The sequence below is a fragment of the Lepisosteus platostomus genome, chromosome 3, assembly GCF_059453375.1.
Source record: "Lepisosteus platostomus isolate fLepPlt1 chromosome 3, fLepPlt1.hap1, whole genome shotgun sequence".
Taxonomy (NCBI): domain Eukaryota; kingdom Metazoa; phylum Chordata; class Actinopteri; order Semionotiformes; family Lepisosteidae; genus Lepisosteus; species Lepisosteus platostomus.
The window spans coordinates 39,320,933-39,345,666 of NC_142613.1; the positions used below are offsets into that span (position 1 = coordinate 39,320,933).

Consider the following 24,734-nt stretch of genomic DNA (forward strand, 5'->3'; position numbering starts at 1 on the left):
TATGCTATTTAAAATAGAATAAGGTTATCAAAGTCAGTCAGACTTAAATTATCATTGAAGTACATTTTGTATAAAACATCTAAAAAACATTTTTTAATAAATTAAGATAAAAATAGACTTGGCAAATGTGAATTGAAGCAGGTTGACTGGATTGTGTGTAAGTTTATTGTTTTATTATTGGATGATGTGCCCTTTTCATATTAAAGGTTTGATTGATTTGAATCCCAACCATCCCAAAGCACTTTGTAAGGGGACAGCAGATCAGTGCTGCACCAACTTTAGGGAGTCCAGAGTGGAAATTAGACAAGACTACTGTTAAAAACTGCTGGGCTTATGAAAAGTCCATGACCAAGTAATGACCAAGAAGTTGGGGCCTTAGTTTAATACCTCTTCCAAATGGGGGCCCCTATACTGCACAGTATATGTTCCCCATAATGAGGAATTTGTTCTAAAAATGTTGTTTTAGAGGCATAACTGCCATCCTTTTGTCCACTAACATTAGAAAGGTTACAAATGAGAGGCCATTCAGCCCATCTGGCCCATCTGGTAGTTAGTAGTTAATTGATTCAAGAATTTCATCAAGCTGTTTCATGAAAGAAGCCAGGGTTTCAGCATTAACAACATTGCTGGCTTTTCTATACTCCCACAGCCCTTTGAGTAAAGAAGTACTTCATATTCTTTGTTTAAAATGTACTTCCACATAGTTCCACATGTGCCCTTTGCTTCATGAATCATTCTCCATTTTGCAGAAATCTGCTGGATTGACTTTGGCAGTGTTTTTGAGGATTTTCAATATTTGTATCAGGTCCCCTCATAATTGTCTCTTCAAGACAAAATTCCAGGGCAGAGGGCGCAAAATTCCTTAATCCCTAGAATGTATCTGGTTGCTCTTCTCCTGACTGATTTTAGAGCAGCGATATATTTTCTGTAATGTGGTGACTAAAATTGCACACAATTTTACTAGCATGTTATACAACTTTGACATAACATTTTAATTAAATTTTATACTTTTAACTGCTTATGTTACTATTTTGTTTGCTTTTTAAATTGCTCACATTTCCCTGAATGCCTACTGCCTGCAAATTGAAAATTAATTTGTCATGAGGAACTTTATTAAAGCCTTTTTAAACTCAAAATACACTATATCATATGCCATGTGCTTATCCATTACTTTTAAAGCTTGCTCAAAGAACTCTAATACTGTAAGTTGGTTAAGCAAGACCTACTGTACTTTTCTAAATCCATTTTGACTACTTTAAAGGATATTATTCCCACATACAGTAGGTGATTCTATAATTGGGTTCTAATAACTTTTTTCCATCACTGTACATATAGTAGAAGTCAGATCAATTGGTCACTCTTTTTTTGGATGGGCAGTGTTATTGAGAATTAGCAATTGACCTGTCCATGGGTCTTTTGTAACTGTTTAGAAGAGTTGCGTGATTTAAATAGAACATATTTTGTTTCCTTTTGAGTATGACTGGTAAGAGACCATCAGGCCCCAAGAATTTATCAATCCTGGGTGTTTCCAATACCCAAAACTCTTCTGCCTTTCATGTGATTATGCTATTTCATACACAATGACCTTCTGCAGCCTAGGACATGTTGTAGATTTCTTCTTTTGTGAACAACTGAGAAATACTCCATTAAAACAATTTCCAATTTCAACACTTTCATTGTCTGGAAGTGTACACTTATTGTCCCAGATATCTTTTACTTTATTCTTGATGGTTCTTTTGCTATTGTAGTGCTGAAAGAAATTCTTAACTTTAGCCTCCATAATTGTTTCTCTTGGCCTAATACTTTTTTCCTTTGATTTTAATTCATTGGGCTCTGTTTTAATTATGTATATTCTGTTGTCTTTCAATCATTTTATAAAGCACTTTTTTTCCTTTTTTTTTTTCCTAACTGAATTGTTGAACTAGATGGGATGCCAGTTTTTAGGTTTTCTGGTGTTTTTTACTAGTGGGATACATTTGTTCTATGTTTCAAGTAGAATCTGTTTCCACTGATTTCATGTACACATATCCAGTTTTAATTCTTTTAAACCGTATCTCTTTCCTTCAAAGTCTGCATTATGGAAAACGTAAACTTTTTCCTTTAAAGTCAGCCACAACAGCTGCAGTCTGGTTTTCCTTAGAGGACACCTATTCCACTAATTCTACCATCTAACCTAAAAATTGCATTTGATCATTATTATTTACTGAGAGTATTTATATGTCAGTGTGTGAATATAAATAAATAATTATGTTTCCATAGTTACACTTTAAAAATAAAATCTATAAATCCCTTTATACCTTTAATGTGAGGGGTTTTACAGCCTGAGTAAAAAGTGTTTATCCATAAATGTACAATGGTGCTCTTGAAAAATACTGAATACATCAAGTTTATTCACTTTTTTAAAAAAAAGAACTTAAGTCTTAAAATTTCATAGGTTGTAAATTGGATTGTATTTGTCTACTCCCATTCCTTTAAAGCATCACAGCATGTCTCCAGCCTACTGTGTACTTCCATGAGGTAGAGCAGACCTGTTGCTAAGGTAATGACCCCATAGTGTCATCAAAGCTTGTTAAGGTGCATCAGTTCTTTACTAAGCATGAGTACTGCTTTTTAATACATTGCATCAATTACAGAATTACCCAAAGTTTTTAGGTTTTTAATATAGCAAATATTTTATTGGCATTTTATTGTCTTTGTATGTCTATATATTCTCCAGATTTTTGTACAGATTCAAACCAATGAAACATTAAAGCCTGGAAAATAGGCGTATGGTATAAAGCGGTTTAGTAAATGAGATGACAATATTGGATTTGCATAAGAACAACATTATTTTTGTCTCAAATACTTCTGTTTAGGTAGAATGATATAAAACACATTATATATACAGTATATATTAGATCCCATACATGAATAAAAAATAACTTTATTTGGATTTCTAAAAATGAAAGGTATTTACCTGAAAACATAACATGTCACTACAATGTCTTTGATTAATCATTCAAAGACTGTGAAACTTCCGCCAAGACAAATGATAATCAATCAAAGAAAAATCCGAGAACGTTCAGAGAAAACCTTAGTTTTTAAGGGGTAGCTTTATATTTTTCTACAGTATCATTCATGCATGACAGCGTTTGATGTAAGATGTAAAAATCCAAGGGAAACGTAACAAAAATATTTAACCAAGTCTCAAAAAATGTACTTCCTTTGTAAAGTGTATACATTCTCTTGTATACAAAGCAGCAGCTGGTCAGCAGACACTCAATTCAACTTGGGGAGTGAACAGTACTGATTTCACTCATTTCACATTTCCTAGAAATTGGCAACACCTGGTGCACAGGGAGAAATCAATGTTTCAAACCAATGAAAAGAGAACAGCAGTTTTTTCTTCCGTCTTTTAAGTAAGAAGATATTAAACGATAATTACACAAAGAGATATGCTATTCTGCAGCCTGTCTAAGTGTAGTAAATATCTACAAAACAAGTGAGGTTTTGTATGTGATGGTGCTTGTGTGTTTATGCATTGTGTATCTGCCAAAATATTAAACAGTGACTGACCTTTTTTGGCAAGGTTGATATTCGGTTCATATTTCTCTATGAGCAGCTGCACTTGTTCCTGTTTCAGTGGTGGGTAGAGTATTTCATTTAGCCGGGGGTCCCGCTGCTTTGTGTTTATGAATTCTGTCATCTGATCGACAGTAAGGTATGGCTTGCTCTTGGCGCCACTAAGGAAAAGAGGAAATTAGTAATTAGAAGGTTCCTCATGGAGAACAGGCAGTAATATAAAGATGTCTCTCTGCTGGAAGTACTGCTGTACACAAAAGATTTAAAGTTGTTAGAAAACATGAAAAAAATCATCCAGTCTCTAAAAATGACTACATTTGAGAACAAAAAAAAATGGCACCAACCAGTTGTGGTGAAGGAATCAAATGCACCCCTTGTTTCTGAAATTTAATTTTCTGAGAACAGAAAATAAAACTTTGTAATTAAAAATCCTGAAAAACAATACTTCAACAATAATAATAATAATATATTTTCATTTGAAGCTTATAGCACACATGTAATTAACTGAAAGTTATTAAAACATAATAAACACTGAACACATAAGGTCTTTGAAATGACTCTTTGACATGTAACCATGTAGAACATGAGGTTAGGAAAGTAACCTTTTGACATTCAGAAAAAAACAATTAAAGAACAACTGAAATATAGAGCAAGAACAGGATCTGCACACTCTCTGGCTGGATGAGGTTTTATCTTAGGAGATAAATTGTGTACTGCACACAATCCGGTCATGGTAATCTCTCTTTGAGACTCCAGCTTTACTTCCTCTTTCTAAGGCCTTTGGGTTTCAAAGTTCTGGGCTCATTCCCAAATATAATTCCTCCATCTGGTCAATGGCCATAATCTCCCAGGAGCTGACATCGATTTTGCATTTCTTCAATTTTGTTTTTTTTAACCATATATTTAAAAAGCTTCTTCTGTCTTCTTAAATCTTACCCAAGTGATCGTCTTGGGTAAGCTGGGAGAAGTGAACCTACATTCTGGACAACATAATTAATCCTATAGAGCTGATGGCAGATGATCATTGCTACAGTTTTAGTCATGCCTCCTCAGGAAAGAACACAGATGTAGGTGCATCCATCTTCTTACTTGATGTGTAAAATGTTCTGTAAAGAAAATTAGTGATATAACTCCTGTCTAAGTGTTTCCTGCATCTTATGCACGTATCAGCTCAGCACAATAATGAAGAAATAATGGCTGCATGGTAGTTGGTCAGTTTACGGTAGCTGCTATTTTATGATCCAATGTTGGATTTCTTGTCAATACTGGCCTTCTATGAAAGATTACTGCCAAAGCAGAGGAAGTGTGCTACATTCTTCAGAAACTAGGCCAGATGTGTGGAGCTTAATGATGGAGAATTTTGATCTTATAAACTTTATGTTACTTATGTTAAGTATTATATTCTCTCATGCTTCAGTAAATTTGTTGACAAATGGGTGAAGATCTATTTCTGCCAAGGCACATTCTGCAGCATCCCCAGTGTACCTGAGTTCAATGACTGTTGTTGGGGTTGTTTTTTGAGGAAGATTTTTTGTATCAAGAAGAAAAAATAGAGGGTACTTCAAAGACATGATGCAGGCACTCACAGCATTATTACAGATTGCTGTGCAATTTGAACAGAATCAACTGCTCAGAAATGAGCAGAAATTCAGAGTTTGCAGGAGATGCTTCCTCCATTAGATGGAGTACCTTGCTGTTAAAGTAGAAAAATTACAGTAGCTGCAATGACAATGGAAGACCCCTGCCACATCCAGGCAACCTGTTGAAGATGACTACATCCAAAGGTGTAGAGGCATCATATTTGCTGTCTTTTGAAAGGACTTCAGAGAGGTAAAAAACGACACTGACAATGTCGTTGGGAAGGCTGAAAGTGGGAAGGCTAAAAGGTTTATCACCTGGAACTTTTGAACAGGGTTGATTCCTAGGTGGTTCCTAGTTTGACCTGATTCACTTGATGCTGGTATTTCAGGGCCCAGCATAATTCGTGGAACTGGTTGTGCTAGATCACTTTCTGAAGGTTTTCCTTTTCCCTTGATAAGACAGTCAGAGAGATCCACAAAATGCCAACAATGGGCCATTGGCTTGGTGAAATGATACCCACATTATTCAAGGGGATGACAGAATTAATTTTGGAACCATTTCATGTTACTCTTGACTGCCACAAGCAAACTAGTTGCCATGTTTTTGTGTTGGTACTAACTTTTCTGGCTGATTTTGAAATAAATATAAATTGGTGCCATCAACTTTAAATACAAAGAACACAAAGCTATTTGTGCATGATCAGTTTCAAATTTCTACTGCTGGACTCGTGCTCATTGTTTGACTTTACTTAGACCAGTAAGTTCAACTTGATTGTATATGAAAATGAAATGATAAAGAGCAACTCACACATTTCACTAAGGGATGACAGGCTACATCACTGTTTTCCAGGTGGAAGTCATGAGTCCTATTTGTAAGTCTTCTGATGGCTGAAAAGGCTGATACTGTCACGGACGTCCAAAGGGACTAACCGTGGGGAGCAGGAGAGCGGAAAAAGACCCATATGCGTAGCGGCGAGACGGGGAAAAAGGCCCGGGCTCATAATGCAAAGAGTTCAGGAATGCCGTATAGAAACCTATGCCCTCAGGGAGCGGACGTGGGGCGCCCTGGTGCTAGGCGGGTCTCAGGACATCCGAACGTCAATGCTGAGCGAGGACAGAGTGCAAGACCCGGAAATATATAGCCCAAGGGAAAGAGAGGGACAGGAAGGAGAGCAGACCGGAAACTAGGGACAGGACAGAGAAGGAGCGCCCTCTGGCTGCAGAGGGCGTGACAGTACCCCCCCCTTCATGGGCGGCTCCCGACGCCCATACAAAAAAATAAGCTGCACAGCACTGGGGGGAGGAAAAACCTCATTTAACTGAAAGGAAACCTCCGGGAATCCACGGCTGAGAGCTACCCCTTCCTCCGGGGTATACACCTTTATTGGGTGGAGGAAGGGGGGGTAGAGAAGAGCTCCGGAGACTTAAAACAAAAAAGTACACAAGCACAAACCCAACAGACAAAAACCTGGGAAAGACCAGGGAGACAAACCACACAAGACAGAACACAAGCACAAACCCAACAGACAAAAACCTGGGAAAGACCAGGGAGACAAACCACACAAGACAGAACACAAGCACAAACCCAACAGACAAAAACCTGGGAAAGACCAGGGAGACAAACCACACAAGACAGATAGGAACCAAAAACAGGTAGGAACCAAAGTTCCGAGACACAGAGAGCAGGGGGGACCAAAAAGGAGGGGAAACCAGGAAGAAAAAAAATCAAAACAAAAAGGCAAAAAACAAGAAAAAAAAAACACAAAAACCCCGGGGAAAAATACCGCAGATTGGGCAAATGGCACGTTCACATTCTAACGCTGATATCGGAGTGGACAACCTGAGGAAAGCCAGACCGAAGCCCGCTCACAGACACAGATGCCCGGAATGATATCCAGCGAAAAGAATGGAGGAACGGCGAATGGGCACGTTCACATACTAACGCTGATATCGGAGTGGACAACCTGAGGAAAGCCAGACCGAAGCCCGCTCACAGACACAGATGCCCGGAGTGATATCCAGCGAAAGGCATGGAGGAACGGCAGAAAGCTTACCATTCTATCACTGATATCGGAGAGAGCCAGACCAGGAAGAGCCAGGCACGAGAACCCGCTCCAGACACAGAAGCTCGGAGTGATATCCAGTAATAAGAATAGGCAAGCCAGCTCAACATTCAATCACTGATATCGGAGTGATCTACCCGAGGAAAGCCAGGTACAGGACCCGCTCACAGGCACGGAAGATCGGAGTGATATCCAGTGATTAGAATAGAGGAACTGAAAAAAAAAAAACAGCCCAGAGAAAAAAACTGCGGCAAGACAAAAAAAAGCGCCGCTCGCGGGGTCATTAGGTGGCTCAGCATTCTGTCACGGACGTCCAAAGGGACTAACCGTGGGGAGCAGGAGAGCGGAAAAAGACCCATATGCGTAGCGGCGAGACGGGGAAAAAGGCCCGGGCTCATAATGCAAAGAGTTCAGGAATGCCGTATAGAAACCTATGCCCTCAGGGAGCGGACGTGGGGCGCCCTGGTGCTAGGCGGGTCTCAGGACATCCGAACGTCAATGCTGAGCGAGGACAGAGTGCAAGACCCGGAAATATATAGCCCAAGGGAAAGAGAGGGACAGGAAGGAGAGCAGACCGGAAACTAGGGACAGGACAGAGAAGGAGCGCCCTCTGGCTGCAGAGGGCGTGACAGATACCTCATCCAAAGATTCAATATAATAGACATTGACTGGACCTTGGTATCTAGCGTTTAGTCTCTCCTTTTGTTGTGGCTGGCAAAGGTCTCTTTCATGATGGTGAAGTCCCCTCATGGATGGTCTTTCTCCATCTGATCTTGTGATCTGATCTTTCAAGTGTGAATATTAGGGTGATGCCATGAGTGCAGTTTCACATCCGAAATGCTCTATTGGGTGGCACTGTATTCATCAAAGGTTTAAACTTTCTGGGCTGCTCCCTTCATCCAGTTTCACAGTTATTGTAATGCTCCTCTTGCATAAATTATACAGAGACTTGCCATCATTTGGCTGTTCCATGTTGAGGACTTATTTGAATTGAGCTTTGTGTAATATCTGCCCCTTGATCTTTCCCCCATGGGAAGTGTTAACTCCAAATGGCATTGCTCTTAGGATCTCAAGTGCTCACAAGTTTCTTTGCCACAGCAAGGTGGTGATCCCTAGAGAAGTGATGTCATATATAGTATGTGACACATTCATTATCATGTGTATCAAGGAAAGAATCATATTATTAGAAGTTCAGTGATTGGAAAATCTATAATTTGCCATTTAAAAAGTTCTCATCTTAGAAAAACATCTACAGTAAACAGTAAGCACGTTAACAGGCCAATAAACACAGAGAATCAAAGATCATTTTCTGGTTTACTGTAGTTAATTAACTTCTTTGTAAGTCATTACAGTCTTCACAAACACACAGAAATCCAAGATAAAAAGACAGAAAGAGAAGTGCTCAGCTCCTGATCTGCTCAGTTTAACTACATTTCCCATGAACAATTGTAAGGTTCAAATTAAAAACAATAAAAAACATACACTTGAACACGCGTAAGTTCTACAAGTAATTATAAACCACCAAGGCTGAGCAGGACTGCAGGACCCAAAGAAGCAGATTTCTGGGAGATGTAGTTTGTCAGGCAGTTCCCCAATCATTTTTTGAGTAGTGTTGTTTTCTCCTTTCTCCTGTGTTGTTTTGGAATTATCTTTTACTTCCCTGATCGATTATCTTACCTCAAATATGAAAATGTGTTTTTCCTCAAAGGTTTTTGCAAATTTTAGAATTCAATGATATTAATACATTTTAATTAATTTGAAATAAATTAGTACTGTTGTCACTTGTTAGTCTTATGACAACTGTGTTGTCCCCATGTCAACTATGAAACCTATATAAATGTAATTGTGTAAAATAAATAGTATTTTAGTTACATCTGTGCAGAACTTATATAGTAAATTCTGCCTGTTCTTCTTCCCACATTGGAAAATAAGATTTTTCTAACAACCATATGCAGCTGTGATACATTAACAAGTACCACTTGGCACTTTTACAAAGCAGTGCATTTCTGCATCAGATTATTTAAAAATAAAAACAGTGAGCAGCGTGCTGCTGTTTATCATGCCACAGCCCTTGTTGCAGTATACCACCTGACACCTTGTTCATTTTAAATGGCTGATCTGTAACTACCACTCTGCTATAGTTTTGACATTAACCCTTTATTCATATTAAAAATTTTACTCCCCGCTCTCTATTTTCCTGATATTCCCTAATTTATAATATTAAAAAGAGTTGCTAATGATTGATTTTTGGTCTAAATGACTGAGTCTGACATTAACACTGCACTTAATTTATAATATTCTTTCCTTTTGTCTCTTCATTAAAAGGTGTTGTACTTCTTTTTGTTCATTTGATCTGGAAAAAAAAACATTGTTTTTTTTTCATTGTTTTAAAGTATGGACAACCAAATGATTTCCTTTTGATACTTTTGTGCTGTAGCGGCAACGCTTATTAATAAGACAGAATTAAGTGTTGCTGTGCTTTCCCAAATGAGGCCCCATCTCTCTCTTCATGTGGCTGCACCACAGAGAAGCTTTTCATGCAGGCTGATTTAAAGATGTTTTCTTTTGATAAGGGACAGCTCCCAAAGGGGGATGCACTTAGCTTAGCCTGGCTATCATGATCAATGGTCATCCATTGGTGCCTATCTGTCTAGTGAGTGCCAGATGGACATCTGGACTGCATTCCTAAGTGTCAGGAGTAAGTGACTCATATCTCACCTTGATCAACCAATCAGGGACTGGTAGGGCCGAGTAACCCACGTGGGACTCTGATGCCCATGGAACTTTCAGCCAATCAACGAGCTGAAGTTCCTCAAGGTAAAAACAGGCAACACAAAGAGCCTGGGAGATTCAGGAGAATTCTGTGGACTTTTCTAAAGGGAATTCAAAGGAGAATTCCAGGGCAGGACGGCCCAGGAGCAGAAGGCTCCAAAGGGCAGGACATTCTCGCAGCGCGCCTCCTGACCATCCTGAGACTCAGCCCGGACAACCACGGAACGGCCAGTGTGTCCGAGTGCCAGAACTTTCCTTTGTTCTAAGAGTCGAGAGCGGAGGTTGCCAGAGAGTAACCAGAGGATCCACCCGAGGTTAGCACCAGCAGCAGGCCTCGTGAACAGGTCTGAACTGTGGACAGCTGAATCAGTATTCAGAACTAGCGCTTCACCAGGAACGAACCGGTCCTCTTCCTGACCTCCTGGGATCCACAGTCATCTTTTCTCCTGTGCAAACTTTGCTAGTTAAAGCCAACACTAACTAGCCGGTCAGTGAGCATCAGCAGCGCACCGTCGCAAGCCGCACAGCACAGCCTGGCACCGAGCCAGAGAGCGCGGATTGGACAGCAACAGCCTGAAACTGTTTCTTTGTGCCCGCAGGAGATCTGAATCCCCAGAGATTGGATGAGTATTCATCTTCACTGCATTACTGCTCGAGAATTCAATTGGTATCCCAACCAGTTGATATCAGTTTAATTCCTAAGAGTTATGTACTTGTTTTGAGTATCTAATGTAGAAGTTATAACCAAGTTCATTTACGAAACGGTCTAAATGAATGATATACTGAACGTATGTCCTCTTGATATATGTAACTCTTCGTAACTGAATGAATATATATCTTTTGTATTCTGATAACCCTCACGATAAGATCGGTTAGGTTTATATGCATATTTTATGTATTAATAAATGTATCCTCGTGTATTAGTACCCGTGTGTGTGTGCGTTGTTTGAGTTATATCGCATGGTTGGATTCTAAAGCCATCAAAAGAATCAATTTTGTGATTTACTGCTACAATTAATAATTGTCCCAGTAAATGCCCAAATCCTACAGAACTGGTGCCTTCAGAGAGCACACTACAGTGCTATTATTAAATTATTTGTACATAAAATATTTAAGTATACAGATCCAGCCATTTAAAAAGTGAGAGGTAAGTTGCAGTAAATCGCAGTGCACATTCAGCAAGGAACCGCAAGAGAACGCAAGATATTTTGAAATAGTTTGAATTATCTTGTAAACTGTCAGGAAAGCTTAATGTCTCATGTATAGCTGCTGGGGTGTTGCCAGAAAACAAAGTGCGCGGTACAGACACGTACCGGAGGTAATTGTGACGCACGATGACGCAAAATACCGCGGTACGTGATTGGTTGACCGACAGGGGCACTCGTGGTCTGTTGGTCGGTCGTAGAAAGATTTAAACATCTTTACTGTGCCCGTTTTAGTATTGAATATTTATATGGAATTTTACCACTGAAGGGAAATCTTAGTAGCTGAGCATAAAAAGAATAGGAGCATACTGTAACACGTGTGAAGGCCATAAACGATATTAATTTTGGAACATAAACATACAGTATATGGCTGGTCTCGGTACTTTAAATAGAAAATACACACCAGTATTCCATTTCTCCCTAAACATTTTAAGCATCGAAGTCTTTAACTAACGTGATACCGGAGTCAACAAGCATACTTTTAGAATTTGATTAAAAGGGAATATAATATGGAATCGCATATCTAAAGAAATTAATAACGATATAATTATATTCATGTACCGCAACACAAGAATAGTACACACTGAACATTGTCTGTTGATAATGTTTCTGTAGTGCTTTTTCAGCACTCTGCATGTGACCTTGCTGGTGGCGCTGTGGGTTAGGTTCCTGACTCCTAGTCACACGCTGTGTGTTCGAATCCCGCTGGAGCCATGACTTTTTTTTTTAACAAACATTTCTTTGAAAAAATAAAACTTTTCCCTGGCTCAGAGATTTAATAAAATCTCACTCGCACCAAACAAATTTATATTTCTAAATATCACAACATGATCGAATTTAAGTCATTTTAATAGCAATGAATAGTCACCTATGCGTTACAATATAAACATTTATATTGATTTAAATCCCGTTTTGATTTAAATCGCAAACGCGGGTTTAAATATAGGTGTTTTTTGATTCACAATCAGACAAATGCAACATAAATTAATATCTTTGTCTTCTAAGTATCTTAATAAACTTTCAGCATAGCTTTCTCCCCGTTTAGATTTATTTTTCTTGGGATCTAGGGATCAAACGTGGAAAGATTAGATTGTAATCATTTTTATTTTTTAAATACATTTTAGAAAAGTGTAATCTACACTAAAAAGCTGTACACCATCTGCTATACAGATACATATTGTAATACTTTCGGGTTCGGATAGGACAGACACAAGAACTTAGACTTGCGGAGTTAAAGCAAGTTAAAGCCTTGATTTTATATATCACCTTTAAAAGTGGCATCTCAAAGCAAAGTAAATACCCAACACTAATTGTACCCATCTGTCATGCTAATAAAGCACCTTCAATTGAATTGAATAGCGAGTGAGAGAGAGAGAGAGGGGAGGGCGAGCGAGAGAGCACAGCCAGGACAGACAGGCAATTAAGATACACTCCAAAGACATTCACAACAGCGACATATCATAAAACGTTTGCACATATAGTTAAATTATTACTTATTTTTCAGGAAGTTAAAAAAACACTTGAATTACTTATCCAGTCTGTCTCGAAATAAAATTATTTTTCAAGCAATGCAACTAATGTCGGGCAACGTGTTTTTTTTTTATCCAACATTGACAGCCACATCTTAAATCTTGTCAGTCAGCTCTTTTTTCTCTATTTTAATTGTTGCGATTCAAACAACCTGGGATAACAAGTGGTCTCAAAGTCACCGAGCTCACAGAGCTTCAACAACAGATGACAATTCCCTTAGTCCTTCCTTAGTCTTCCTGAAATTTTCAGATTATGAGTGAATAAAAGCATTTTATTAAAAACACATTTGCGTTTGTTTGGGAAGCCACCTTTAAAGGCAATATATAAAAGCGCTGATTCTTATGGAATGTGTTTTCTATCTTCTTTTTTTCAGCATGGAATAAACCTATTACTTATTCTTATGGATGCCCTGTTCCGCCGGGGATTCAAAAAATTTTTTATTTAAATCGCAAACGCGGGTTTAAATATATGTGTTTTTTAATTCACAATCAGACAAATGCAACATAAATTAATATCTTTGTCTTCTAAGTATCTTAATAAACTTTCAGCATAGCTTTCTCCCCGTTTAGATTTATTTTTCTTGGGATCTAGGGATCAAACGTGGAAAGATTAGATTGTAATCGTTTTTATTTTTTAAATACATTTTAGAAAAGTGTAATCTACACTAAAAAGCTGTACACCACCTGCTATACAGATACATATTGTAATACTTTCGGGTTCGGATAGGACAGACACAAGAACTTAGACTTGCGGAGTTAAAGCAAGTTAAAGCCTTGATTTTATATATCACCTTTAAAAGTGGCATCTCAAAGCAAAGTAAATACCCAACACTAATTGTACCCATCTGTCATGCTAATAAAGCACCTTCAATTGAATTGAATAGAGAGTGAGAGAGAGAGAGAGGGGAGGGCGAGCGAGAGAGCACAGCCAGGACAGACAGGCAAATAAGATACACTCCAAAGACATTCACAACAGCGACATATCATAAAACGTTTGCACATATAGTTAAATTATTACTTATTTTTCAGGAAGTTAAAAAAACACTTGAATTACTTATCCAGTCTGTCTCGAAATAAAATTATTTTTCAAGCAATGCAACTAATATCGGGCAACGTGTTTTTTTTTTATCCAACATTGACAGCCACATCTTAAATCTTGTCAGTCAGCTCTTTTTTCTCTATTTTAATTGTTGCGATTCAAACAACCTGGGATAACAAGTGGTCTCAAAGTCACCGAGCTCACAGAGCTTCAACAACAGATGACAATTCCCTTAGTCCTTCCTTAGTCTTCCTGAAATTTTCAGATTATGAGTGAATAAAAGCATTTTATTAAAAACACATTTGCGTTTGTTTGGGAAGCCACCTTTAAAGGCAATATATAAAAGCGCTGATTCTTATGGAATGTGTTTTCTATCTTCTTTTTTTCAGCATGGAATAAACCTATTACTTGATTCTTATGGATGCCCTGTTCCGCCGGGGATTCAAAAAAAATTTTTTTTTTAATCGCGTATCTAAGAAAATAGCAGTATAACCTTGTTCATGCACGAACAGTGGCATGTTACATTATTAATTTGGGTATCTCCTCTTGCCAGAAAGCTCTTAATTGCATTTTGAGTGCAGTTTTTGTCTTTTTTTAAATTGCAACCCATAAAAAAGCTGATACTGTTTAGACTTTTAATTATTTTAACCTATTACAGCAGCACAATGCACAATGCAATGTAAATTGCAAAAATGCACTTGGAATCTGTCCCAGCCGTACTTTGTCAGGCATTTTCTTTTACTGTAACGGACATAAAAACTCCCTTGCTTTTAACAGTGCGTTTCATAATTTCTAACTACGAAAATTATTTAAACTGCGACACTGTCATCATTCAACCAGAGCTCGAAATATCACAAGGATCCTCAAGAGCACAGCAAAGACTGTATTAAAAGTATACTAGTGACAAACTAGTATACTTTAGATTTTTTTTCTGAACCGGGGAAAATCTGATCATGTTTCTCTATAACAATAATAAAAAAGACGATTAAAATCTGTAATCTTTCCACTTGTATGTCATCGGAAAATACAAGAAGTTTCCGCTTTGTGTAAGGATGGTATCAAAAAGTAATCTAAGTGGTGAGAAAGCTGTGCTCAATGATAATTAAGGGACTTAAAAGTAAAAGGAGATGCTTCATATTGCTTGACTAATTTTAAAAACTAAGTTATAAATGCAGACCCTCTCTCGGTGCTAAGCCGGGTCTAAATATCTAAATATACATTCGCCCCGGGCAGAGGCCAAAGAGCGCCCGGTTGAGGAAGAGCAGGACAGGAGTGAAAGTGGTCAGGGCGGGGTTTAGGAAGGCCGCCGACCAGTGCTTCTATCCCACAGTGAAGCGGGCGTACAGTCTGTGGAGGTATCTGTTTTCCTTGTAAATAGTTACTGCTTCTGCACCCCTGGGTCTTACTCTCTCTCTCTTTTCTCTCTCTCTCGGGCGCGCGGCCGGTGTGTTGGCTCGCGCTGTTGGTGGGCGGGGGGTGGGAGAGCCGGGCTAGCAGGTGGTGACGGAGAAGAAAAATAAAGGCTTTAACTTGCTTTAACTCCGCAAGTCTGAGTTCTTGTGTCCGTCCTATCCAAACCCGAAAGTATTACAATATGTATCTGTATAGCAGGTGGTGTACAGCTTTTTAGTATAGATTACACTTTTCTCAAATGTATTTAAAAAATAAAAACGATTACAATCTAATCCTTCCACGTTTGATCCCAAAATCCCAAGAAAACTAAATCTAAACGGGGAGAAAGCTATGCTTAGTTTATTAAGATACCCTAGAGGACAAAGATACTGTATCAATTTATGTTGAATTTGTCTGATTACAATTAAAAAAAACATATAATTAAACACGCGTTTGCGATTTAAATCAAAACGCGATTTAAATCAATATAAATGTTATAATTAAATAGTGTAAACACCAGGCCGCAGCAGGGTGATGGTCGACCGGTGTCGATGGGGGCCTGGCAGGGTCTGCCCTCGGTGAGGCAGGGAAGGAATAAGCCAACTCTTCCCAAAGCAGGCAGGGTGAAGCGCTCCTTGCTTAGAATAGCAATATTATGGACAATCAATTGACAATAAACTTAGAAAAGCACATATTAAATTTGGGAAATTTGGTTTCAAAAGTCCTCATATCAACGATGCTTATACTGTGTTCCTCTACAGTATGCTAATCTATTGTAGTGCATTCGCCCCCCTCTTGGGCTGCGCAAACGTTCTTTTAGATTTTTATAGAGAAATAGAGGCTGTACAGTATGCGTTACAATAGAAACATTTACTGTTAACCTTTAAATCAACAATTGATTTAAAGACGATCTGTCAAAGCACAATGAAACCTATTACACGATTCTTATGGACTCCCAGTCCCGCCAGGGATTCAAAAATAACATGGAATTGCATATCTAAAGAAATAACAGTATACAGTAACTATGTTCATGCACAAACAATAGCATGTTACATTATTAATTTGGGGGTCTCCTCTTGCCAGAAAGCGCTAAATTGCATTTTGCCTCAACACTCCATATTCAACAACGATAATTCACAAACAGCCAGAACATGTAACTCCACATTCCCAAATAGACCTGATTTCCATAGCCCCGCCCCTTATGCAAAACCAACATCCCTCCCCTGTTCTCTCTCTCCGCTGGCGTTTGTAATCGTTTTTATTTTTAAATAAATTTTAGCAAAGTCATGTATTTTAAAAATCTTAAGATTTCTTTATTTATGTCTTTATTTAGTGGTTTCATTAGTGACAAAGGTTAAACTTTCTTGGAAAAATGTCTTTTATGTAAACCATGTTTGCTATTAATTAATTTAGGGCTAGAATATGTTCATTGTCTTCCAATGAAAGAAGGGGTTCCTTTCACCATAGTCGGGTTGATATTAGAAGCTTGCCACGCCCGGACTGTTACACCAACGCATTAGCATGTTAAAGCAATTTCATTGAGGAGCCTAGCTTTCTTAACTAGTAAGTACTGTACTTCCTTGGTTTTGGAGGGGGGGAGGTGTCTTTCGCTGGAAATCTCACCCCCTTCTACTTTGAAAATACCTGTGAAACTGGTTTAATTCGTCACAGCCAGCACTTCCGCTGGCCGCCCACGTGTTATGCTCTTCGTTAATGTCTAAGCCGGAACACCTCATTATATCTCATTTTGTATTTCTTTTTAAAAAAATCGTTTGCCCAGCCTAACAGTATTGTTGTTATTGTTTTTATCCTGTAAAGCGCTTTGAGGAGCCAGCTTTAAAGGCGCCATATACAATAAAGTTCATTATTATTACTATTGTTAATTTGCTGGACAGAGAGGTGAACATTATTACGCAGAAGACAAAGATGAATGTTACAAAGACAAAGGAACTGGTGGTAGATTTCAGGAGGAACAAGGTCAAACCTACTCCTGTCTACCTCCATGGGAGTGGCGTGGAGGTGGTGGACTCGTACAAGTACCTGGGAGTGCACATCGACGATAGACTGGAATGGTCTAAGAACATCGAGGCCATCTATAAGAAGGGACAGAGCCGACTTTACTTCTTGAGGAGGCTCAGGTCCTTCAATGTGTGTAGTAAGATGCTACACATGTTTTATCAGTCGGTGGTAGCGAGTGCCATTTTCTACGCAGTGGTGTGCTGGGGCTCTGGGATTAGAGCAGTAGATTCCAAAAAGCTGAACAAGCTCATCAGGAGAGCAAGCTCTGTCATTGGGTCTGACCTGGACCCCTTGGAGGTAGTGGCTGAGAGGAGAATGATGTCCAAACTAGAGGCCATCATGGACAACTTCTCCCATCCCCTCTATGACAGGCTTGCAGGAATGAAGAGCACGTTCAGCAACAGACTGATTCATCCACGGTGCGACAGGAGGTCATTCTTGCCGTCTGCCATAAGACTGTACAACGCATCCACCTTGCGTCTTGGCAGAGGCAACATCGACAGTGACCTGTTTCTGGACTAAACACATATACACATCTACTGCTACATCTGTTCTCTTTCTTTTTCTTTTTCTTTTTCTTTTTCCCGTTTACAACCACTTTTGTGCAATATATGCCAGGGACCTGTGCAATACATTTATATTTATATTTATATCTATGGTTACATCTATATTTATATTCATACGTGTGATACGATTTTCTGTGTACTGTTCTGTTCTAGTTTGCTCTTGTGTGTCCGGACTGTGAGTAACTCTTGTATTGTATTGTATGTATTGTACTATTATTATATAATTCGTTACACTGTGGCTGTGTTGTGTGTGTTAAGCTGCTGTTGCACTGCAATTTCCCTCACGGGATCAATAAAGTATCTATCTATCGATAGCGATTTACGTTGCATTGTGCATTGTGCTGCTGTAATACAGTTTTAAAACAGTAATACTAAACAGTATCAGCTTTATTTATGGGTTTTAAACGCGATTTAAATCAATATAAATGTTCATATTGTAACACATAGGTGACTATTCATTGTTATTAAATGACTTAAATTCGATCATGTTGTGATATTTAGAAATATAAATTTGTTTGGTGCGAGTGAAGTTTTATTTAATCTCTGAGCCTGGGAAACGTTTTATTTTTTCAAAGAAATGTTTGTTAAAAAAAAAGTAATGGCTCCAGCGGGATTCGAACACACAGCGTGTGACATGGGAGTCGGGAACCTAACCCACAGCACCACCAGCAAAGTCACATGCAGAGTCAACAATGTACAGTGTGTACTATTCTTGTGTTGCGGTACATGAATATAATTATATCGTTATTAATTTCTTTCGATACGCGATTCCATATTATATTCCCTTTTAATCAAATTCTGAAAGTATGCTTGTTGACTCCGGTATCATGTTAGTTAAAGACTTCAATGCTTAAAATGTTTAGGGAGAAATAGAATACTGTTGTGTATGTTTTCTTTAAAGTAACGAGACCAGCCATATACTGTATGTTTAAGTTCCAAAATTAATATAGTTTATGGCCTTCACACGCATTACAATATGCTCCTATTCTTTTTATGCTCAGGTACTAAGATTTCCCTTCAGTGGTAAAATTCCATATAAATATTCAATACTTAAACGGGCACAGTAAAGACATTAAATATACATATACATATTGTATACAGTACAGTTTGCATACAGTAATATGTTTATGTTCCTAAATCAATCTCTTTTAATGAGCATGTGAAAGGCATGGTGGATCGATTATCAAAAATTACTGTACTTTGCATGATTGGAAACAAATGCGTGATTGCGAAATGCTGTGGTGTTACTTTTACAAAGACAGTCAATGAAAAAAAGAATGTGGACCAGGGCAATACTTTGAGTTTACAGCTTGTCCAAGGTCATTCATTATTAATACTATTAGTAATATCTTCGTTAAAGACTTTGATGGTGACAGCTCAAACATGAGAGTTTGAGCTTTATTAGCTCCACCTTGCAGAAATTCCGGATACTATTATTTTTCTTGCGGTATTATAGGAGAATTTACGGTAACTCGCGGTAGACTGCGTAAAGTGCACCGCAAATAATGCGGTATCGCCCGCTTGTTTTGAATGGCTGCATCTGTAACTCTCTTGTTCTAACATTATAAACCTGTACATAAAAAGTTCATAAAAAGTTAAACATTTTATCATTTTCTAAGAATACGTACTGTAGTAAGAACAAAACTTGCTGTTATTGTAAAAATTAAAAGTTGTACTGATTTAATCTATATTTCTATGTACAGTAGATGTACTACATGTAAAAGAATGCTAAATATTCTGTGTATTTCTGATTAAAATATTAACATTACATTAAATGTTTATTATAATTATTTTAAGAGTAAAATACATATGATCGTCTGACTCGTATGTTTTAACGTACAGTACCTTCCTTAATACCTTGCTGGAGAGCCATACTTCATGACCTTAGTTTAGACAGAATCATGGATCACTGCAAGTGCTTTGTTATAAATAGCAAGAATAATTGCTATTCTATCAGTGCAGCTCACAGGACTGACTCTGGCCTTTCCCACCACCTCTCTAAATTGAAATGGACTTGAATTTTAAAAGTTTCTGTCAAATAAAATTGTAAATCTCTGTAGTCTGTGCAGTTATATATATATATTCCACATTTTGTTGACATCTAGTTTGCAATCATGACACTTTCAGATAGGACTTCAGTGCAGAATTTACACAATCTGTGTGCGATTGTACACTTTGTAAATAACTTATTAAGGATTCTCAGTAAGTGTTCAATCCCTGTGCAATGACAACCCAAAATAAGTTCCAGCATACCTGAACACTGACATTTCCAATGTCACCTTAGTTTATTTGCATTTTAAGTGGTTGGTCTTTCTTTTTTTGGGTCCCCTCCATGATCCTAGTAATTTTTCATTGTTTCAGTCTCTGCAGGGTCCTCAAACTTTACATTTCATTAGCTTTGTGTTTCTGCATTTATTCTGTCTTTACATTGTTTGAACAACATCATTAAACATTAAAATCTTTGACATCTATGAACTGTACTATTTTTCAAAACATTATACAACATTTGCCTGTCTTTTTTGTCTCACAATCAATTTAATTATTCATACGTTTGATTTGGATTATACAGATAGTTATTTACAGTACGGTACTCTGTATTCTTACTGCAGTATCTGACTTCAGAAGAAAACATTTTTTGTTTATACTGTACATCCCATCACTACAGATATTTCTGATAAGAGAGCTGTGCTTAAGAATCTTTGAAAAATAATTTCACTGTGAACATTTTCCAAATCTGTATCACTGAAATGTTGTTTTTTTATATGAATGCTTTTACTTTAGTTTGCAAAATAAAAAAAATGGTATTAATTAAATTATATAGTTAATTTCCAAAACATTTTGAATGATTCCTACTTTTTTTGGACGCATCTGCACATTTACCAATATAAAATTAATAATAGCTATTATAGGTTTGAAAAAGATACAAAATCCATCTTAGACATACTTTTGAACTTTGAAAATATAACTGGATATCACAAATTGAGCAAAGCTTGGACTGGAGAAAGTACACAGAATTAAAAATAGAACATACAAAGAATTAAGTAAATAGTCTGTTTTATGATAACATACTGTATATAAATTCATTAATGCAAAAACCGATATAACCACTTATAAATACATTGCTTATTTCACAGCCAGAACGATATATACATATATCACTGTATAATGCACTGTATATCTCATTTTTGTAAGTGAATTGGAAATCACTAAACTCTGTGCTGTAGATTGCACTAAGTGAAATCAACAAATTATCACTACCTGTTACTAAACAACATTAGTAAATTAATTTGGGGCTAAGAAAAAAATAATTCATGTTTTGTATTAAGTTGTATTACATAAAATTATTTTTGTTACTGGTTTATAAATTAATTCTGAGTTTCTCTTCATTTTTTATTCATACTCTCAGTTTATTCATATACTGTACTTCAAATCATCACCAGCATCTACTTGTTAAGCCTCACTTTCTTATTAGATAAACAGCTTTTAATATATGTAAGTTTGTTGTGAAACTTTTTTTTTCTTAATGGGAACAAGTAATGCTTTGTTTAACTGAGTCGATCAGTTTTAACCTAGTATAAACATTATGGACAAAGGGTTGCATCTGATTTGCCATCTATCACATTAATGGCTACAGTACTGAAATGTATGCACACAGAAACTAAAATTCCGTGGGAACACAGAACAAGTATAATGTGGATTTCAGATGTTATATGGGGTGTTTTTTACAGTGTATAAATAGAGGGTCAACAGAACTCAGCCTTTGAACAGAAGATTTCAACATGCATGAAAGACCTGCGTCCAGTTTGTTCTTGGGTTGTCTGGAGTTTAGTATTTTAAGAACAAAAAAAAAACATACATTGTAATTTGATCAATGTCTTCCAGATGTTTTTTATGATTTATTTGCTTTTTGTTTCTCACATTACATCCATCCATACATCTATTTTGTGGTTGTGTGGGAGCCAAAGCCCATCCCATCAAAGCACAGGGCACAATGCAGGATACACCCTGGATGGGATGCCAGTCTGTTACAGGGTACACAGACACAGACGTAAACACACATACGCATAACCACAATTTTCCCATCATCCAATTAACCTAAATGAATATCTTTGGAATGTGGCAGGAAATCGGAGCACCCTAAGGAAACCCACATGAACATCTGCAAAATGTACAAACTCAACACAGTTAACACCCTGGGAATTGAAATGCCTCTAATATGAAATACCTCCAACTTGTAACCAGAGGTAGCAGGATTGTAAAAACGGAGACATTATCTCTCATATAACCAACTCTGCAGTACAATGAATCGTGATATAGCAATCACATTTCACAGACTGGCAAGCAATTAGAGTAATCTGTATTAACAGGTGAACTTTTCCCTTTTTTTTAGATATTTTCTTAATTTTACTAGGGTGCCAAGTAAATAAAGGTTGTATATTGAATCACTTTTTCAAGGTTTCCTTACTATTCTGAAAAAATGTGGTCGATTTCCGGTCGAGGGCATATGTTGTTTAAGAAAACTCGGTATACATCAGGTGTGAAGTCCTCTTGAGGAATGGAGTCATTCTGTAAAACAAGACATGAGAAAGATCTGATGAAAACAACATCGATCATTATACCATTATGCCAACAGTAACCTGTTCATATTTAACGTTCATTCTCTAAAAATATAATAAAGCAGTAGGCTCCACAGCTGAAACGTTGTGTTTTCTTTCTTCTCTTTTCAGCATGGAATAAACCTATTACTTGTTCCTTAATCAAATCAAATCAATTACTGTGTTATACAGTTACTGTATGCAAAAAAAAAATGCAAATATTTTCTTTCTGTCCTTAAACGAAATTGCTATAGTTAGGTCATCTGTGTGAAATCCACTTTGCTCTGAATTACTACAATTATAATACACAAAATCTTATACTTTAAAAAATCATTAATAGGTTAAAAAGGTATGCTTGGGGTAAATTTTGTGTTTTCAGAAAGCTGGTATAACTTAATGCAAATATACTTTAAACGATTGCATAATCTGCACAAATGTCTACACATCTCCTTTAGGTGTCATCTATACAAAGGGATTAGCCTCATGATGATTCACTCCTAATTAATTGTACTAGAATCTCTTTGAGGCCTCCAAAAACAGACAATAGACTCCATTTCCTTATTAATTACTTTCCTTGTGAGTTTTGTTCTTACAAGTTTTTGGTCTAGAAAGTTTACTAATTGGTAACAATTCCTCCAAGGATTGTCCAAACATATTGCAATGAACAGCTTATAATGTATTCCTTCTCCTGTGACTGCAGTCTTCTCAAGTGATTTCACTTTTGTTATTATTTTCTGTGCATTAGAGTCCTCATGTTACCTCGTGGACCTTCCGTCTTCTCAGTGCATCAATGCATCACACATTTGTGCATTTGTGTCAGAGAAAATAACTATTCCTCATTCAAATACACTCAGGTGAATAAAATGTTTCAGGATCAATTAGGTTGCAATCTTCCTGAAGTATTCAAAATGATAAATGAAGGTTGAACAATAGGGAAGTAGCTCTTGGAGAAATGACAAAACACAAAGCAGAAATTCCATATTTGGCTTACAATGTTTCAATTCAATCTGAAAATAGACAATTTCAAAAGTCTTATTCCAATGAATACAAACCAACAGGACTGGATGATAAAAAAATGGTGCGTGGGTTGTCATCCATAACTAGACACAAGGGAGCTGTATATAAAGTAATTTAAGTGGTTGGTACATTACATTTTGCCATATTACAATAATATAATATAAATGAACAAATGTCAGCCTGTAGCATGCTGCCTGGGAGCCTTTTGGCCAATATGGATATACAGTATACAGTACCCGTAGGCCATCATTAGTTTAAACTTAGTAAAAGTCAACAAAAGATGCATGGACATAGTATCCAGTTAGACATACTGTACACCCATAAAGATTTTTGCATTCATAAAGGTTTCTCCTATGTAGATTTGTCCAATTAAAATCATAAATATATCATTACTACATTTAAGCAACTTATTCAGAGCATATAAAAAGCAGTTTTTTTATCAGAAGGTACACCTCAAGATAACGGAAGTTCAATAATTTTGTACACAGACTGGGGAGAAATGTAACAGAGGCAGCATGTGGAAGCATGTTATTGAAGAAAATAATCTAGTCTAAAATATTTCATACATATTATGTAAATTATAATAATACTCTGGGTACTGATGTCCTCGGGCTCTGGACTTTTCTTTGTCCCTCCTTGTAAAGGCACGTAAAGGCACGTAAAGGCACATTTCACTGTGTGTAAGGAGTACCTCTGTGTTCAGATACACCACTCTTGATTTTTTTACAAAAACGATCTTAGCTCATTACATCTGCTTCTCAGCTGTATTAACATACATAAAAAACATACAGAAAAATATTCATAACTTACAGTTAAAACAGTTTTTGTGCTGGACTGAAGATCTAAATGTCATAGATGAAGCTGTTTCCTGGGACAGTATTTGGGATAATATAAATTCTGTCTCCAAAACTCTTTGCCACTTAATGATCCACTTAATTTTTCTATACAGAGTACGTTTGAATTCTCATACATGACATTGTTTGAAAGAAGTTCCAAATTACCACTGTATGCTCTGTCCGGGGGTCACTGTGGGCACTTTTATATTTGGTATATTTTGATCCACAGTTGGTAAGGGTCTGTAAAGAGGTAGAATCTTCTTTGTCCATTATTCCAATATAGGGCTATATTAACCGTTTTCTGTGGATGCTCTTATTCACACTTAAAATAATAATCCAGATTTAAATTTTGGCTTCCTGTAACAGCATAGTCTTGTTGCATGGGATTTCTGCATTAATCCCAATTTATGCATCCATGAGAAGAGACCTGGAAAGAAGGTACCATTGACAGTAAGGGGTGAGAGAGGAGGGTAATTATTTTCTTTCTGTGTGGAATTATGGATGATTGTTCACAAATAAAGTTTTTGTGACTGCCATGTGCATACAGCCCATACAGTACT

The 24,734-nt window shown here is 37.2% G+C and overlaps 1 protein-coding gene across 3 annotated transcripts in view; it reads right to left on the reverse strand.

Annotated features, from left to right (window-relative positions):
* plcb1 (phospholipase C beta 1) overlaps nucleotides 1-24,734 on the reverse strand; it is a 405,056-nt gene that overhangs the window by 112,072 nt on the left and 268,250 nt on the right. For all 3 annotated transcript variants that reach the window (XR_015935410.1, XM_088625584.1, XM_088625585.1), the window contains exons 8-9: nucleotides 22,192-22,292; nucleotides 3,556-3,722 (exon numbers count right to left, since the gene is read on the reverse strand). Coding sequence is in view for 2 of the 3 variants with exons in the window: in XM_088625584.1 (XP_088481710.1) it covers nucleotides 3,556-3,722; nucleotides 22,192-22,292 (268 nt within the window). In the remaining variant the exon portion in view is untranslated. The remainder of the gene's footprint in view (nucleotides 1-3,555; nucleotides 3,723-22,191; nucleotides 22,293-24,734) is intronic.